This window comes from Harpia harpyja, chromosome 4 (assembly GCF_026419915.1).
Source record: "Harpia harpyja isolate bHarHar1 chromosome 4, bHarHar1 primary haplotype, whole genome shotgun sequence".
Classification (NCBI taxonomy): Eukaryota; Metazoa; Chordata; class Aves; order Accipitriformes; family Accipitridae; genus Harpia; species Harpia harpyja.
In genome coordinates, this window is record NC_068943.1 from 48,530,172 (window position 1) to 48,543,582 (window position 13,411).

At 40.3% G+C, this 13,411-nt stretch overlaps 1 protein-coding gene across 3 annotated transcripts in view; it reads left to right on the forward strand.

Moving 5' to 3' along the window:
• Positions 1–13,411, forward strand: part of XRN2 (5'-3' exoribonuclease 2) — a 54,067-nt gene that overhangs the window by 26,983 nt on the left and 13,673 nt on the right. For all 3 annotated transcript variants that reach the window (XM_052783875.1, XM_052783876.1, XM_052783877.1), the window contains 7 exons: positions 2,525–2,608; positions 3,342–3,439; positions 3,530–3,609; positions 5,466–5,522; positions 7,575–7,643; positions 7,742–7,876; positions 9,289–9,416. In XM_052783875.1, coding sequence (XP_052639835.1) covers positions 2,525–2,608; positions 3,342–3,439; positions 3,530–3,609; positions 5,466–5,522; positions 7,575–7,643; positions 7,742–7,876; positions 9,289–9,416 — 651 coding nt within the window. The remainder of the gene's footprint in view (positions 1–2,524; positions 2,609–3,341; positions 3,440–3,529; positions 3,610–5,465; positions 5,523–7,574; positions 7,644–7,741; positions 7,877–9,288; positions 9,417–13,411) is intronic.

Genomic DNA, 13,411 nt, shown 5'->3' on the forward strand with positions numbered 1-13,411 from the left:
CACCACCCTCACAGTAAAGAATTTTTTTCCTAATATCTAATCTAAATCTACCCTCTTTCAGTTAAAAAAACATTCCCCCTTGTCCTATCGCTACATTCCCTGATAAAGAGTCCCTCCCCATCTTTCCTGTAGGCCCCCCTTAAGTACTGGAAGGCTGCTAGAAGGTCTCCCCAGAGCCTTCTCTTCTCCAGACTGAACAACCCCAACTCTCTCAGCCTATCTTCCCTCACAGGGGAGGTGCTCCAGCCCTCTGATCATCTTCGTGGCCCTCCTCTGGACTTGCTCCAACAGGTCCATGTCCTTCTTTTGTTGGGGACCCCAAAGCTGGACGCAGTACTGCAGGTGGGGTCTCACCAGAGCGGAGCAGAGGGGGAGAATCACCTCCCTCGACCTGCTGGTCACGCTTCTTTGGATGCAGCCCAGAATGCCATTGGCTTTCTGGGCTGCAAGCGCACATTGCTGGTTCACATTCGGTTTTTCATCCGCTAATACCCTGAAGTCCAGGGGTTCCTGCTGACATCAACAGTTCTGTGATCTTCCCCCAAGGCAGCTCACCTATGTTTTGAAATAGCCGCCGTTAGACCTACGAGTATCTTACTTGGGACAGTGTTCCAAAATCAAAGAGAATATTCCGAGGTATTGAGAGATGTGTTGCATAGCAGGTTTTCCCTCTATAACGTGAAGCCCTTTCTTACCCCTGTTGTAATTCTGGCAGCTTTCCTTAGTCCGTTTGTCCAGTTATCAAATCTACAGTCTAAAGCAGTAATGTTTTAAGTAGCTCCCACATGCTTTCTGCAGGCTGTAACATTACTTTTGATTCATTTAATGCTTAATTGCATTGTAAACTCTTTGTTCTGGATTAACATCTAGAATTCTCATGTTTAAGAGGCAGTTGTGAAACAAGAAATATTTTGCAAGCTGGAAATACAGACTATCTTGGTTAAAAAGCATCTGGTATACCTTGTCCTCTTAATGAAATGTTTGAAGATCTTCCTCTTAGAGATGTTATTATGCTTCTGAAAGCTCAGCATTGATCCTTTTTGTGATATCCTGGGTTATGAACACTTCCTATTTTGTTGTCATTCCACCAGCGTGTTGTGAAGGTGAAAATAAATTGTTTGTTTTCTAGGGTAGGCCTATCACTGTTTCCCTTCACAAGTAGTTATGTTCCAGCTGAAATTGGAACTTGGCTGAGGTCTGGTGCTGTCTTTGATAAAGCAGTAGTCAGTCTGCATGAAAATTATCCTCATACTTCATAAGTAGGGACAGTGCGGATTTCTTGTTTGGTGAGGTTGGCAACAGCAGGCTGTACAGCTCTGCTCCTCGTTATTTTACAGTACGCTAAATAAAATTCTGATTCAGTTAAACTTCTAACATATTTAACACTTCATTTATGGTTTGTTCCAAACTGGCTTTGTTAGGAGAGGGTATGAGCTTCTGGTGAAATTACACTTTTAGGTTGTCCCCTTTCCTTCAGCTCCAGGACAATAGTATTTGTTTTAATAAAGCCACATAAAGATCTAACTTCTGAAGCAAAAGTGTTTCAGGCAGACCAAGTTTTAGATTGGGAATCTAAGTCTGTGGAAGTCCAAAGTCTCTGTGAATGTTGTACCTTGGAGTGATGACAAATATGTCTTGAGATCTGCCCACCAGTAGAACTGGTACGGGCACAAATATGAAACTATGAATATCAGTTTAGTAGAAAACCTTTGCTGTCATCTTGTTCAGAAAAAGCTCTAGTGTTCATGCTAAGGGAAGTAAAATAAAAACTAAAATAATTACTCTAGATTCCAACCAATAATAAGGTTAACAGAAGTAAATCTTTGAAGAATCTTCATAGTAAATTTCTTAGTGCTTTTTTTGATTTTGTAATAGAAGAAAACATATACAGAAGCACACCAGGGAAGGCTATTCTCCAGTTTCATCCAATGTGATTGAGTGGGCTCTGAGATGTGCTCCTTAGTGAGGGATTTTGATCCTGAGAGGAGCCTCCATGTTATCTCGGAGTAAAATTAATAGCTGGTGTGAATAGTCCCTAATGGATAATATCTGTATCACCTGATCTCTGAACTTGGAGTGATTTCTTCCATTGTTGTCTCTTAATAAATTAATTTGAATAAAGTAGCTTTGAGTTCTGTCAGGGGAGTATCTGTAGCAAATGAGACAAATAATGACTGTTACTGAGCTCATCTTGCTCCTAAATGAGGCAGGTGTTGGTAGAGGTTACTGCTTCCCAGTGCCTACCCAGGACTGGAGGGGAGGAGGAGGATGAAGGGGTGCTTGGAGATTAACTTCCCTTTTCAACCTGCACTACCACTGAACTATTTTTCTCTAAACAGCCTGCAGGGTCACAACTCCTGAAAATGTAGGGTTTTCTTTTCTGTGACTGAAACAACAGTTGTTTCTTGGATAGAGAATCTATTGGCGCTTTCCATGCTAGTGTCTTTTTTTTGTTGTTGTTCGTTTTGTTTGTTTGTTTTTATCCCCAACAAGTGTGGAAAAAATAATGTTTTGGTTTTACTAGGTGTTGCGTTACTGCCATTTGTTGATGAGCGACGCCTTAGAGCTGCCCTGGAAGAAGTCTACCCTGACCTCACTCCTGAAGAAAGTAAGAATTATGATATTTTGTTATAACTTGTTATTACTACTGTGTTTCACCCTAAATAACCAAGGTATAATAGACGTTTGGTTGGATTGAATTATGGCAGGCTATAGCCTCTTCTTCATGGATGGTGCTGGTAATTAGAATGATCCTCAATGAGTTTGTTTTTGTAGCTTTCACTTACTTTTCTTTTACTCAAGTAGACCTGCAGAAGACTTAACCTGAAAATTAGATGGTAGCTTAACTGTATGAAAAGCTTCTACCAGTATACACTGTCAAAGTATTTGTTAGATGACTATGTTGTAATCAAAAGAATAAACTCTGTTTCCAAGGTTAGAGTTGATGGTAAAACTTCATAGGTGTATTGGCTGTTCTGACCAGTAGGCTGGCTGTGTCTAGTTATGATATGTGAAGCTTCATGTTCAGCTTATATAGGCAAATGTACATGTTATTTTCTCCACTGTACAAAAATAATAGCTGGTTCTCGTAGGTAAACTGCATTGAACACAAGATTCCCGTTGTTTTACTGTCTGCCAACCACCCTTGTGACCAAAGACATCCTGTTCTGGGCAGAGACACTGTCTTTCCAACACTCTCAAGGAATGTTCAAAGCTTTCTCCTAAATCACAGTGAAGCTTTCCTTTTGTGGAGATGTCAACAGCGCGGTGTGCTGGTCTGCTGTATTCCTTCCTTCCCTATTTGCTCTGAACTCTTATCCCATTCTCTTTATCTTTTCTAGGCAGAAGAAATAGCCTTGGTGGTGATGTTCTCTTTGTTGGAAAACACCATCCACTTTGTGACTTTATTGTAGAACAGTACAAGACCAAAAATACGGAGGTAGGTTGTAGTTGTTCTTAAGGGATTGTGTAAATGTTGAGGATGGAGGTCTAATAAAGCGCTTCAGCTGAAAAATTATTTTTCCCATAGCCAGTGGATATACCCCCAGAGCTGTGCCATGGAATCCAGGGAAAGCTTACACTGAATGAAAATGCTGTTCTTCCAGATCAGTGAGTATGTCTTTTAGTATGGGTTGTTTGATGCTAAAGGACATTTCCTTCAGTTATGTCTGCATTTAAATAAAAATATCTTTGTGCCCACAATGAGAAACCTAAAACCTCTGACAAGGCAACGCATTTAGTTCTGAGGCTAAACATGCTTTCCACTAGGTTTCATAGTAGGTGTGAATTATCATCAGCGTATGTAAAAAACCAAGCAAGTAAAACTTTCATTCTACGATCCTATTTTATGTTTGTTTATTTCAGAACTAAGGCTTTTAAGGCAGCATCAGAAATCTTTAAAGCACTCTAATGTGTGTGTTTAATTGCTGATGAATCTTTTTTTGTTTGTCATTTCGTCTATGGAAGACTATTTTTTATGTATTTAGTGATGTTCGAACTTTAATAGGTAAACAGGGCCTATATAATAAAAGTAGTAGTGATCAGTGGCCTTATTCAGTAAAGTCATGTTGTTTTGGCCTCTTTGCTTTTGTATGAATGTTAATTTAGTGCAGTCTGATGTAATTTCCAATAGTGCATGCTATTTAAAGAAAACCAACCCAACAACTCTGCTTTTTATATGCTAATCTTAATTACATTAAAGAAAAATCCAGATAGAGATATATTAGATATATTTTGCTGTTTTCCATTTAGGCTATAGCACTAAATTCAGGACTGTTACCAGCTATGCATACAAGAAATGCTAATATTTTTTGTTTTCTAGATAATGTATTTAGTTTGAGAAATTATCAGTGTAATCTTCGCATTGTAGGATGTGCATTCGTTTATCTAACTTTGCTTAGAGGCATAAGCAGGTGTTTAGTAACTCATTTGCATTAAATGCACAAACACTCTGATTTTGTTGGACAGATAATGTATCCTAGGTCACACTCACTAATATACATTTCTCTATTCTTGTCATGGCTTGTGAAGAATATGAGCAAGTCAGAGCTGTTCTTGGAGGGAATAGCAATGGAGGAAAAAGAAAACTCTTCTGGCATTGTCTTCACTAGATAGGGTGTGAGAAATGGGTATTTTTTTACCTAGAGAAGTATTTTGCTAGGAATTCTGTGAAGATGAGCAAGCATTTATATTGCCGCTTCAAAGTAAGTCTTACTTTGCTAAAAAGATTTGGATCAAATTCAGCCAGCATGTGTACAGTTTGTGACCTCTATGTGTAACATGGGTCTGTGACAGTTGTGCACAGTAGAGTGGACAAAGCAATCTGGTGTCTGATTGCTAAGAGTAATTTTCTCGAGCGTGTTGTTTGTCTGCTTGAATTGAAGGGGTAAAGTTTTCTGGAGGAAAGAAGGAAAGGGTTAAGATGCAACTGCATGTCAGGCTATTAAATCTCAGAATGGAGACTCTAAGTGCTGTGTAAAACAGCTGCTAAATTTTTTTTTTTTTTTTTTTTTTACTTCAAAGCTGCCTTCTTCTTAGAGAAGCAGGTTTGTGTCTTCCTGGTGTCTGCATGTGTGTCTGTCTCTCTGGTCTTCTCCTGCCCTCTTAGGACCTGTTGTCTGCTTATAGTCAAACCCTAGCAGTACAGGGAGATTTCCAAGGTGCAGAGTAGTACTAAGGTTTGTAAACAGGCTGCTGGGTAGTGGGAAGTGTGTGAACCCACTGTTAGACACTAAAGAATCCACACAGACGAGCTGCAAAAGTAATGATATTAAGAAATAAGGATTCAGTAATTCCATTGGTTATAGAAGTATTTGATTTAGGGGAAAGGCGAGTTAATTTTGAAATCGCTTTTATGTGTCACAGGCTTAGTTAACAGAAGAACAGGAGTGGTAACAACAGAGAAAGTGGAGCAAATGATGAGAAATATGTTACAACATTTTGACAGAGGTTTTTCTCTTTACTAGGACAGTGGAGTCTCCTGTTCCAATGCTGCGTGATCTTGCACAAAATTCTGCAGTCAGGTAAGTAAACTGTGGGTTTTAATGTAATGGCGTACAAAATACAGCAATCAAAACTCATTTTGTTCTGGTGTTTTGTGTTGTTGAGTTTGCAACAGAACCCATCTCTTAATAAAATTGAAGCTTTTACTTCAAACGTTTCTGGTTTTCTGTGAGAATTGAATCCAAGATGACGTAATACAATGGGCTTGGGTTAGGGTGGTTAAGCAGAGTGTGCATAGTGGCATGTCCCACAGGGATGTCCAAAATAGTCATTTCTCAGTGCATCAAACCCAGTGTGTTTCATCCCTTCAGAAACACCTCATCTTTCCTGCTGTTGCTTTTCTGCTTGCTCTCTGTTGGGACTTCTGGGTCTTTGGCAAGCAAGGAGCAACACCTACAGAACTTGATAGTCTGTATCAAGCCTTTTAAACCTCTGAGACAGAATTGGGTATTGATTGAAAGCCCTCCACCTCTTGATTTTTGCCTCTTGGATTTTTATCCATTTTTATTCCTAGCGATTCCCAGAGGATGCCTGAGAATATAAGCTTCACGTCTTTAAGAAGTAAAAGAGTAATAATACTAGCTTTGCCTGAATGTGATGTTTGGGAGAATAAGAGACTTCATAATGAATAAAAAACAATGCAGAGTTTCCAAGAGTAAATTTTGTGGTCACAGAAGATTTTAATTACTCTTGCACTTGACAGCAAATTTCTGTAGATCTAGTGTCATTCTCACTTAATTTGGCACAGTATAATAGCTATGTAATGCTTGAGCCTATAACCTTTCACTTCTTGAGCCACATAAGATACCTGAGACACTGAAAATCACTTGTGATCAGTCTGCATCATTTTTTCTTCCAAGGAGGTATAACTTGGTTCAGCTAGAACAACTATCTACAGGCAGTAAGAAATGTTAAGTTGTGGCTTGTCAGGATATTGTAGAAAGGATGTTCTGAAATGGGGATTTAGTTACTTTGAGTGATGAGTTAAAGGTAGTTTTTGCCTTTCCATCTGCCACTGTCAGGAGGTTTGAATTGTTTTACGCTTCTGTCCATTTCTCCGTTGCAAGGATTTTTCTTCCTGTCTTTTGAGATAGTATGAGCAGTCATGATTCTGCTCTTCAGTTCTTGTGACTTTGGCTGAATTTTCCAAGGGACCATTATTCTCTTTCCTTCAAGTCTCATTCATTCTCTGTGCTGGAAAACAGATGTATTTCACCTGGAAGAGTGAGATTATTCTGCTTAGCTGTTTCCTTTTATCTTTCTTGGCATCCCAAGCATTCTTCTATATCAAATGGTAGGTAGTGAGAGAACAGGAAGCAGGTTGGTGCCATGTACTTCAAACATGTGCCTCGTGGGACCTACCTGAGACCCGGATACTTACACCAGGAGATTGGAATTGCTAGGATTGTGGATGAATTTTCCTAGAGAAAACCCAACCTGCTATATAATGCATTGTACCAGCAGAAGTTAAGCTTTCAGCCACATTTTGCTCTATTACTATTTAGTTTGTGTAATACTAGACAGCTCAAAATGCAGGGTCTGAGAGGTGTCACTGAAAGTAGGTGTATATCCCTCCAAGGGAACTGCATGCAACTGCAAAGCCGCCTTTCGGGATAAAAAATCCCTGGCCAAGGAAATCCCACTTCTAAGTTTTGTACGCTTTTGACTAGACTGCATAGCAAGCTGCTATCCTTCCTGTCTATACTGTGGCAGCATTTGAACTTAATAAGTACAATCAGTGCTTTGACTAGAGGATTTGTACTTGAGGGTCTACAGAAGATACTTTCGTTACCATACATAGGACTAACTGTTTTCTAGACATTAAACTTTCTTTTGGACTGGCTATTGATACAGGGGAGGAAAAAGGTCACCCCGTGGAAAATAATTGAGATGTCCAAGTCCAATCAGTCAGTATATCCATGTGCAAGAAATGCACTTTGCAGTTTAAGTCATGGGTTCTTGAATCTTATATTTTCTACTGTGTACGTCACTGTTAATAAAGCAGCAATTACTGTTTAATCTTGCTTGTCTTAATTATCAGGTAAACCTAATCCTCAAATACTTTCTCCTAGTATCTCTTTCAAAGATCCGCAATTTGATGAAGACTTTGTTTTCAAGGCTATAGTGTTACCTGGTGCAAAGTAAGTATCAGTTGTCAGTTTTCAAATAATTCCATTTTCTTTCATTAATCTGAGTATTTGCTCTGATAAGTATTTATGGAACTATTTTTAATATTAAGGAAACCTGCTCCAGTTCTGAAGCCAGGAGACTGGGAAAAAACCAACAATGATGGCAGGCCTTGGAGACCGCAGCTTAGTTTTAACAGAGACAGAAAACCAGTCCATTTGGACCAGTCAGCGTTCAGAACTTTAGGGTAAGAGTGGTGGCATTGTTACTGGCTGCCTTGCTGAGATGACTGTACTCGTTTATTGCTTTTTTTTAATTAAAAAAAAAAAAAGCAGCAGCAAAGGGGGTGGGAATGGACTGTCGGAGATTAGGTACTGGTATTCCATGCTGGAAACTTTGGCATGTGATACTTAAACTAAGTATTGATGAAAACTGTATATTACTATAATTTTGCAGTAATGCCTTGCATTCATCTTGATTTGGGGGGAGGTTCTACTAAATATTTCTAACTAGATTTCCCACTGTTGGTTTTTTTCAACTTGTTTGGTGGTTACTTGCTTGAAGTACAGAAGGTACAGTGAGAATATTGCACACAAGTGATAATTAAGACTATTATGAAGACAGGAATGTCTTTTATGCTTTTAAAAATTAAGGAGTTTTGAGAACCCTTGTATGAAGTGTGCGTTACACTATACACTCTGTTTGATTGTCACTTTTCAAGGCATTGCCACAGTCAGTTTTTATTAGTTCTCCCAAAGTCCAAGTAACTTTTCCAGGTGCTCAGTGGAGTACGAGAATGCTTCTGAGCGCAGGATGAGAGAATGAGTTGGGGTTATGAATTACAGATAAAATGAAATGTTTTTCCTTACTGGGGAGTGCAAGGAGCCATACATTTATCCGAGCCAGAAAAGATAATGTTTTAAAGGAGATTGTATTATTAGCAAATAAAAGTAAACTCTGTGAGCAGCTGAACATGAGTGTCCATTTAGAAAGAGAAAATACTTTCTTCTTCATCTTATGGCTCTGGAGGAGCTGGAAGAAGAAAAAGCAACACCCTTCCCTCCATTCGTGTGTTGGAAAGCATAATCGTTCCAGTGCTACGCTTGTAAACCATCTTCTGTTCTTCCATGTCGTAGTTATAAAAAAAAAAAAAAAAAAAAAAAGTATAGCTGTGTTATTGATCACATATGATGTCTCATTAAATTGCTGTCCAGGGTGGCAGACACCACAAGCATCAAAGTCTTAATGCGAATGTAGTTCTGTACAGGAAAAACAGCAAAGGCCTGGCAAACACTGACACACCAATGTTTGCAGATCCCGCACCTCTATCAACTCTTACTTCTTAGGAAATGTGACAGCAGTTCAGTTTTACTGAACTCTTACACAGTCTGCAGGGAATACATGTTCTTCTGCTTATTGTGGCTTGCTATAGAAACTTCAGAATTTTTTGCTGGGACCAGCTCACAAAGCACGTGCTTTGTTGGTGGTGTGCCTGGGACCCTGGTCTGTAAGGAAGTCACTGCATCATGCTTGAGCCGATCTCCACTGACCCACTGAAGAGAGCTGGGGCATTTCATGGGCTGGGTAGCAGCTGTATTGTAAGATGGCGTTCAAAAAAACATCCTATTCTTTTTCCTTTCCATTTCCTACACATAATAGCCATACGATGCCAAGGGAAAGAGGGATGCCAGGAATGTATGCCAATGCAGTACCTCTTGGAGCTTACGGGAGCCCATACACCAGGCCACTTCTGAGTGGGCAGCAGCAGATTCCTAAATTGTTGTCAAGTAAGTGGATTCTGCTTTCTACATTTCCGAGTTTGAAAAATATTTCCGTTTTGTTTTGGTCTGTTACACTATTACAAATAAAAAGTGGATTCAGGCATCCATCTTCATTAATCCTGTGTTGCTCTTCTCTATTGTTCTTCCTTTATTGGAATGCTGTAGTGAAATGTACTAAAATGTAATTATGTGCCTGTAAGCGGGATCCCATTTTGAATACTGCGCTCAGTATTCAAATGCAGTAGGTAAACTAGCATTTTGTCTCCTAAGGGTTCCTAGTGTCTATTATCTGGAACATATTCAGTATGTGGCTGAATCTCAACATCACCAGCATCAGCAGACTTAGTAGAAGCTTGGTGCTCTGTGTCTGAAGAGAACAGCAAGAGGAGGATGCTGGCCACAGAAAATAATTAATGCACAAGGCACGGTGGCAGGTCAGGAGAGATTGTAGGACTGACAGAGGAGCTGTGGTTGGTGCTGAGATGCCAGACGGAACCAAAATCGCTAATTCACAGTCCTGTATTGGCTGCTTCTGCCTGCGGTAGGTGTTGCAACTTCTGGCAAAGAGGTGGTAGGAGTTGGTCAGGAGGTCAGGGATGCCACTGCTGTTGGCTTGGTGAACAAGTGGGTCGGTCACTGGAAGTGCTAAGACAAATCCTGTGTGACCTAAAGTGGACTACTTCATCCTGGGAAGGAATTGCTTGTGCAAACGGCTCCCAAAAAGGGTGCTAGTTAAGAGTCCTTTCTCTTCGCCTGTGATTAGGAGCTGCATTTCTGTAATGGTGGGATTGAGACAGGAGGAAACTTGGCTAAACTGCCTAAAAAGGTGCTTTAAAGTAAGAAGTTCTCACTGTTCAAGCTGAATTCTTGCAATATTAAATTATGCAGGTGTATGAAGTTTAAACATCTGGCACAGATGAAGTTTGAACTCCCAACATTTTGTCACATATAGAAGACCAGATTACTGCATAGTGAAGCTGTCAGCCTTTTTATACTTGATTTACATTTTTGCTGTGTATGAAACAGTGAATAAATAATATTGATGGCCACTCTGAACTAAGCTTATCGTCCAGTCCCAAAGTAGATGAAGTGTAGTTGAGTAGCGGGTGCAGAAGCTTTCTTGTGTGAGGAATCAGATCAATTTAAGTGGAGAGACAGATTGAATATGAGAGCCTGGAGCTATTAACTTTGATTAAAGGAAAATGAGTGGTTTTTTTAAACAAACAAGAAATACAGTCTAAAGAGAAGAGTGTGGGGGATGGGAAAGCAGAATTACCAGACAGGCATCACATTTTTGTATTAATCTTCAAAAAGAGAAAGTCTGTGTGGTTTGGGGGAGAGAGAAAGTATTTGTGAGCCCATCAGTCCCTATACTGCTGTTCAAGTCTTCTGAAGCTTGACTCTTGACACTTTGTGGGAAATACTTATTTCAAAGCAGTTTTCTCTGCCTTACGTACATGGAGCTGATCTTGCCAATTAGGTACTTAGAAAGCTCTCATCCTCATGGCATCTGAGCACCTTGTGTTGTATAGGAAGCACTCCACATGCAAATATGCCCCAATGCCATCATTCTTTCAAATTGAGGAGGCTTGAATCCACTGATCGATATGAAATCCCAGTCCATCTGTTGGCCTCAGAAAAACTGTCTGGTGGCTTTCTTTCATGTGTCCCTTCCTCTCCTCATTTCCTGCCCTTGCATCACCCCCAAATTGCCTCTGGCAGCCCCAGTTGCTGTTCTGCAGGTGTGCCTGGCAAATCTGAAGGCAAGGCTGAGCTTTTTTTTTTTTTCTTTCTTCCTCTTGTTGTGCCACTTTCCTTAATGCTGCTTTTTCCATTAGGCAGAGGTTGATCTCGTGCTTTCCTGTTCATGCAGCAAAAAGAGGTGCCAGGTCAACCTGCTGGTCCCTCCAGCCACCGTTGCAGCGCACTGCTTCGCACGCCACCGGCAATTGTCGTCCAAAGGCTTTTTCACAAAGCAGGGGTTGTGCGCCTGCCATTGCTCTCCAGAGCTCTTCATCCCAGAGTTGAGAAGCTGGTTCCTGGCACACTCTGTTTTCATGGGAGACTGCAGTGCAACATGCTGCAAATATATTCTTTGTCAGTTAATTTTGTTGTATTTCTCCTCCTCTTCTACTAAGGATACCAAGCTGTTGCAGGAGATTAGTCTTAAACTCTAATTAACTTCTGATTTAAACTGACTGCAATGTGAATTCTTTACAACCAACTACAGTGGCGGTTGACTTAATCGATGCCAAGTGGCTGCATGTGTCTTAACTCCTCTTTTACCAGTTAGAGACCCTGGTAAAAGGGTTAAACCCTTTCTTAAACCCTTGTTAGAAGAATACCTCCAAGTGTCATAGCCCAAAATTTCTGCTGAAATCAGTCTTTCTGACATTCACACTGAAGGATGCTTTTGCAAATGGGACCACACCCGGACACCATAACACATACTGGATTATGGATTGTGTGGGCTGAGTGTGAAGCAAACCTGTCAAGATGCGAGTGTGTCAACAACTCTCTGAACCTCACTGCAGTAGGTGGTGGTCATCTTATTGAACAGGAACAGGCTGCACGGACAGTGCGTTTGCTCCGATGGAAATTTGTGGTCAGAATGGAGCACGCGGGCCAATTTCACCCAGACAGTGTTCTGTCTAGGAGTACCCAAAGGTGTTCCTAGATCTGACAGCACAGCTATCTTCTTCCTTTTGCAGTCAGCCCCTTCAGTTCAAGCACAAATGTCTCTGTCAAGGCACAGATACCTTCAACTAGAAAATCAAATTAGAAGGAACAGGAAGGCGTATGCTGAGTTTTTAATGGGGCAGGTTATCTCTTGTGTCAAAATTGTGTTCATCAGCTATATAATTGTGAGAGAACAGCTGTATGCTGTGGCATAATTGTATTGGGAAGCATCCGGAACCCACATGTTCCTGAAAAACTAGAGCTGATGTGGTTAAAATTCCCACATTTTGTGGGATTGATGCAGATAACTTTTCATTTTATGTATTATGTTTTTATATGTATGACGAAGTAAAATTAGACTCTAGAAGGGCAATGCGGTCAACCAAAGTGCCATCTCTTCCTCAAGAGCCTGCTGTGGGTGTTTCTTACTGTTGTTCTCTGATTTGACTTTGATGTGCCAATTTTCAGTTGATGAATAATTGTCTGTACTGATAACTTGGGGAGTCAAGTGCAGTATGGCACTACTCTGTGAATGGCATATTTGGTTTCTGCAGCACAGGATACCTGATTTATGACTTTCATTTCAGTCAGTAAACTTGTCAATTAGCTGCATTTGAAAAGTGATTTTGATTAGTGCAATCAGTAAACACAAAATCTCGTCTTTGATTGCCACACTGATTAGATAAATTGTTACTTGAGGAGCTGCTAGAGAAGGCAGTTTATCTGGCCTTATAGCTCTAGGAAATGCCTAAGTTTTGAAGACTAAAGAAAATATTAATTGTCATTTCTTCTCCTATTTTGTACCTTTTTGAAGTGCAATTCACTGCTCCAAGCTTTTTCCCTCAAAGATTGTTCTCTGTCAGAGCCATACAAATGAATAGTAATAAGGTAGCTTTCAATGTTTTTATGATGATTTCATTAAACTCTTCCTTAAACTGTTCCCTAGAGCTGCAAAAACATCTGGTTACAGCAGGAGAGCTGGGTCCTTTCTTTTTCAGATGGGAAGAAAGTGATTAACTAGGACAGATGTTTTTGACTAGCCCTGAAGCAGAGGTCTGTATGAATGGGAAGTACTGTACCGGGGTGAGACCAGCATCATCTCACTGGGTTTCTCACTACAGCACCATTTGACCCTGGCAGTGGAATGGAAAATGTGTTCATAAACTTCAATTAAAATGTGAAGTTCTGACCAGGGAGGGTCAGGGAGGGAGAGACTTTATTAGTCTGTATAATTGTCCAGATACTTTGGGGTCTTGCCTAGCTCAGCCTGCACAGAGGAGAAAGGTGGGGGAAACATGGCCATTGTTCTTCCTGGAATATAG